This window comes from Eucalyptus grandis, chromosome 8 (assembly GCF_016545825.1).
Source record: "Eucalyptus grandis isolate ANBG69807.140 chromosome 8, ASM1654582v1, whole genome shotgun sequence".
Lineage (NCBI taxonomy): Eukaryota > Viridiplantae > Streptophyta > Magnoliopsida > Myrtales > Myrtaceae > Eucalyptus > Eucalyptus grandis.
In genome coordinates, this window is record NC_052619.1 from 5,014,608 (window position 1) to 5,019,933 (window position 5,326).

At 38.2% G+C, this 5,326-nt stretch overlaps 1 protein-coding gene across 3 annotated transcripts; it reads right to left on the reverse strand.

The window, feature by feature from the left end:
* Positions 1–693: 693 nt before the first annotated feature.
* LOC104455997 lies at positions 694–4,126 on the reverse strand. Of its 3 annotated transcripts, none has more exons than XR_005546067.1 (5): positions 3,844–4,125; positions 3,090–3,674; positions 1,808–2,170; positions 1,433–1,570; positions 694–1,084 (listed from the first exon to the last, which is right to left on the reverse strand). XR_005546067.1 is itself a non-coding variant. In XM_039301219.1 (5 exons), the coding sequence occupies exons 3-5, from the start codon at positions 2,117–2,119 to the stop codon at positions 938–940; spliced, it is 597 nt and encodes a 198-aa protein (XP_039157153.1). In that variant the 5' UTR covers positions 2,120–2,170; positions 3,090–3,674; positions 3,844–4,119; the 3' UTR covers positions 694–937. The 3 variants fall into 3 exon arrangements, 1 of the variants encoding a protein (XP_039157153.1); XM_039301219.1 differs by having other exon boundaries at positions 3,844–4,119; XR_005546066.1 differs by having other exon boundaries at positions 1,433–3,674; positions 3,844–4,126.
* Positions 4,127–5,326: the final 1,200 nt, after the last annotated feature.

Below are 5,326 nucleotides of genomic sequence, written 5' to 3' on the forward strand. Positions count from 1 at the left end.
GGAGCCCAAGCTCCAACAGTGGATCGTCAGACGCAGCGGCTCTTGCTGTTGAGGCCAGCGTTGCTCTCCAAATGGTGGCGACGCAAGGTGGGGACCACCGGCGGAGGAAGACCTAAATCTCTCCCGTCTTGGAGGTGCACTTTGACGACGTAGCTTACGGAGATGACGACGATGTCAACTATGGGAGCAAAGAGTTCGAGCTCAGGAAGAGCTTCGCCCTCGATGGGAAGGCAGTTCGTGGCACGATACTTTTCCAATTACGGTCCGTGAGGAAGATGCAGAGATTATCCATAAAGATTTGTTTGTTTAGAATGAAGTTGAGCACGTTTTACGAAAGCTTCAAAGATGGCTTCTACTTTATAAATTTTTAAGTTTTTTTTCAACTTTTAAATTTTAAAACTTGCATTATCTGGTTGAGTCCATCATTAATTTGTGACCAGTTTATTTTCCACATCAAAAAATAGAAAACCCAAAAAAAAAAAAAAAAAAAAACGTTTTTTGGTAAAATATTTTCTTGCCAATAAACACATAACTATTTGGATACTACTAATAGACCGATTTAACCAATTGCCCGTTCCATTTATTTGAACCCTTACTAATGGTCTACATCGCATCATTAGTACATGACGATCTAGATTAACTAGACGGACTTCCTCAACCACATAGAATTCATCATAAAAATAAGATAATTCAGTCATGAAAGACTAATCTTTGATGAAAGGCATTCCATTAATTACAAGCGAAACAGACTTTATTGAGTTCCCCACCATAAGACTCAATAGTTACACTTATTTGGAGTAGACTTATAATTTGCCCACGCTCCCCCCACAATAGATTTGGTCCCGTTAACAAGATCTTCATAATGAAAAATAAGGGGAAAAAATAGGGTTTTCTAATAAGGCGTTGAACCATGGAAGGATAGGAGTAGGAATGGTCTCTATTGCTTCCCACATGCATCACGAAGGATCATGTCCAAAGCATCATGCAAGGAGCGGGTGTACAGCTCAGAATCTATGAACCCTTGCTCAGCTCGCACAACTACTCTCAAATTTCCTGCATAGCTGATCATCGTTACTTGGAGAGTCTGCAAAAAGAAAACACGAGGGAAGTATTTCATGTATTCGTTACATCATTGATGCATAGAAGAAAGTCACTCACGATTCAGACTAGTGAGAATGTGTTGTGGTAAATAAGAAAAACCAATTTCTCGAATTCAAAATTCTGTCGACTCTGAAAGATGGCATAGGAGCGCAGCTGTTGCATAAAATGTAACACATAGGTCATTGGACACCTATATTTCCCGAATTTCATAATCTATATCAATATTTTCGGAAGATGATGCATGTAACAACTACGATACAAAGGCCTACTACCAATAAAGCATAGGTAATTTTGTGCTCTTGGGTAGATCAAACAATAATTACATAAATACCTCAGGTGTGCCGGTGACAGTGAAGTACATGCCCTTGATAGGATGATTAGCCAGGGACAATTTATCCATTGGCCCTATAACATTGGAGATGATCATGCTCGAGTTTCTCATTGTCCTGTTAATGTGCCTCGCTACTACCTGCAATGATTAAACACATTTTGTACAAGCGAACAAGCTTCCATTTTTGTTAACGATAATATCAAAAATGAGTAATTATACAAAATATATGACAAACCACAAGAAATTATACAACGAGAGCGTGTCACGTTCAATACCTATTAATAGCCTATCACATCACGTAACATATCAATTTTTTAAATCAGATATAAAATACTTAGCATTTCTGATAAGTTAATCATCGCGACGTGTACATACCTCTGGGTTTCTGCATTTCTTCATCATTTCTAACAGCTTCCCTGTGAGAACTACACCAAAGGAGTTCCGTTTCCTCTTGATCGCCTCACGAGCTTTGTGGACAAACTTCAAAGGATTAGAGAACTCAGAATCGCTCGGTTTCACTTTCGGTATAGGTACATGCAAGAATGCAAAATTGTTTCCCCACGGCGATGCAGAATTAGGCCAGACCATGTCTTTCACTGACTTGTAATCTCGCAAATTCCTTGTATTTAGCAACACTAGCGCTGTGGAATTACTGCTCAAGTTCGAGTTTGGGCTCCCTCTTTGCATGTACAATCAAGTCGCCAAGAAGATTACCCCCATAATGACATCGTTGATAGTCTGTTATAAAGAGAAAATTCAAGGGAAAAGGACCAAGGATACATTAGTATTTTGCCCTTTAAGTCGTTGCATGATTGATTGATCCGAAGCCCTCGGGTTATTAATCAACTTTTGTATAGTAAAATAGTAAATATGCCAACAGTTCCAACTTGAACCTAGTTCAAGAAATAGTGTCCGCTAATGTAATGTTGATATATTTCTCCGTCAAATGTGTTACTCATGCTTGTTGAATGTGAATAAAGTCCAAGAAAGATTTAACGTTGGATCAAGAAAAATCCCTTTATTGTATTAATTGTCATGGATAATGCAAGTAAATGCTCAATATGGTGAATTAATGTTAAAAGAGACATAATTAAAGCTAAAAAATGTATGTGAACTAATCAAGCTGATAAAAAAAAATTCTGATTGGTGGGTTTGTTTATATATATATCTAAAATCATGTAGATAAACACAAAACTATCTTTGGATGAAGAAATTAACTAGTTTTCTATAACTTAGCATCTATATATCTGAAAAAGAAACCAGTTTCTAGCTCAATTGTCTTTTTGTTTTCAAGGATGTAACGTTGTGCGGGTGGCTAGGAAAATCGTTACGCACGTAAAATAAACAAAAATATTATGCGCATTAATCATGTCATTTTCCTCGGTCAGAGTTGTACACCCTGAGTACTAGCTGCATACTAATTGTCAGACTGAATATAATAAATGCCTAAAATAAATATCATATAAACTGCATATATTTTGTGAATACGTTAGAAAACACAAATACTTTTGAGCTCGTTATGTGAAGGCGACCATTATAATGCAAAAGATTAGAGACGTAAAGGGTACCTCATAAAGTAAAATGCTAAAAGACTTAGTAATGCTTGTGCGATGCAAGAAGCTAGACTTAGTATTGTCTTTGAAGTGATATTAGTTACCACTCGAAGGCGAGACTTGATCTCTTTGATGCGATCTAATGAGAACGAGATCGCTGACAATGAAAATGGCCGAAAGCTCTCCAACCCACACCGAATCGGCGACAAATCATCTTTGAAACAAGTGCTTTTCAAGACGCTCCCACCAAAATCTCTTACGGTGTTGACAAGTGGCAAAAAACATCCGCTAACCACCTTCGGAAGTCCGATGTTTCTGTCGTCATTATTGGCTGAGCTGAATTTATTGAACGAGGGAAAGGTTACTGGAAGAGAAGGATCGTCAGCTCTTTGAAGGCATGACAAGAGAGCGCCCACAAGAGAATAGCCATCACCGAGTGCATGGTGAAGCTTGAAAATTACGGTTCCTTGTGCTTCACTGGTTGGACACTTGATAATATGTACTTCCCACAATGGTTGGCCTTGTGGAAATGGTTGCTTTGCTATTTGTGAAATATAACTTTTAAGGAAACTGTCATTCTCGGATGGAGATGACGAGCCCTTTGGAGAGGAAAAACTGGGGACGTGCACATGGTTTTCCACCTCCACTTCCACCTTCTTCCATTTTCTTGCTCCCTTCTTTCCTATCACCTATCCCAGACAAAAGAAAAACAAAATAATATCTGAGTATGTGCAGTGAATTGGGGTTTATTCATTCGAGATATATGACCAACCACACATTCACGTTATAAACACTAATTACTCATATATCAACCTTACCAATGGTGAATATCTATGCATAGGGTACACACATACATACCATGATAGAAGAGAAGCGAGGGTTTATTGGGAGGAAAACATCTTTGATCAGCGCCATAGCTTGGGAGTCATCAATCGGAATTTCTATTTCCAATATACCAAGAACAGAAACCGACATCACCTTGCTGTTAAAGTACTGTCCTGTAGGGCTCACTGGCTCAAGGCCATCATCCTCTTTTATCAACTCCATTGGACAGGACTTGCAATAATCCCAATCTAAGCGTAAGGGGTTGAGAATCTATAGAGAAGTCTATGAAAGAATCGGATATCATTGGCATTGGCATACAGACATATATATGCGTGTGGGTGCGCGTGCGTATCTGTAGATCATTTATATGTTTCTGATCATCCAGTTGACATCGAGTACCGAGTTGTTGGTAAGTATAAGGATTAGGTGAGATAATAAAGTGTTGTTGTAACATGTAGGTAGCTACACTTGGGGACGTCATCCGCTGGAAAAACTCATAAGACCGATTTTTCTAACGATCTAGTTTAAACCACGTTGGCCAAAATTTGCATTCAAACGGGTAGCCATTAAGAAATAAATCGTTAATTACGAATCAGTTGATATTACATCTCCCATCGGATGTGAGACTTGGGGGTGTGACACTTTTTTTCCAAGCGCTTGAGGCTCTTCAATCGTCTGATTTGCTACGGTTTACACGTTTGCGCAAGACAAATCTGTGTTAAGATTGATGGAAGCAAATACCTGACTGACTTTTTGAATTATAAAAGATGTTTTGTTAGCGAGTGGCCTTGTGGAACTTATCAAACATGCAAAGGAGAAATTCCATTTTTAGATTATTGATAGTGTATATCATGAGAACAGTCAATGCATTGAAGATTACAAAATTTTTTATTTAGTTGTTTAATCAATGTTGTGAAAAGCACTCTTCAACAGAATCATTATGCTAATAGTCACTTGTTCACGGAATGTAATCTTGCCATAAAGCAGCAAGAGAACCACCCCATGACAGCAAAAATCTGAGAGTATCACGGTAAGTAGAGAGAAAAAGAAAAAGTAAATCCCTCTTATCTCTCTCTTCTTCCTTGCAATTAGGGATTCAGTAAGAAAACCATGGCTTGTGCAATGTCGGGTTTCTAAGTTTGTCTTCATGCCATTCCATTCTCAATCCTAGAAATGATCACACCATCAAAAATGGTAAATTTACCAAATCTGCGATGAGGTTATCAAATTCCTCTCTTTCTCTCTACCTCACACATACATGAAGGATATGGCTAGTTGTGGGAGAAAGGACACTGGAGTGCCAAAACTTTGTACATGGGGACTCTTGAGTGCCAAAAATTTGGAAATGTACACATAAATGCCAAAATCAAAGAAAAATGGATCAATTAAGTGTCAATAGTGAGAAAATTCGACCAAAATATTGATATGGTGGTTTTCCAGCAAGACAAGTGCAAAACGGCATCGTTTTGCACGCTAAAAGGCTATATAAAAAAAAAAAAAAAGGTCATTTTGCCTT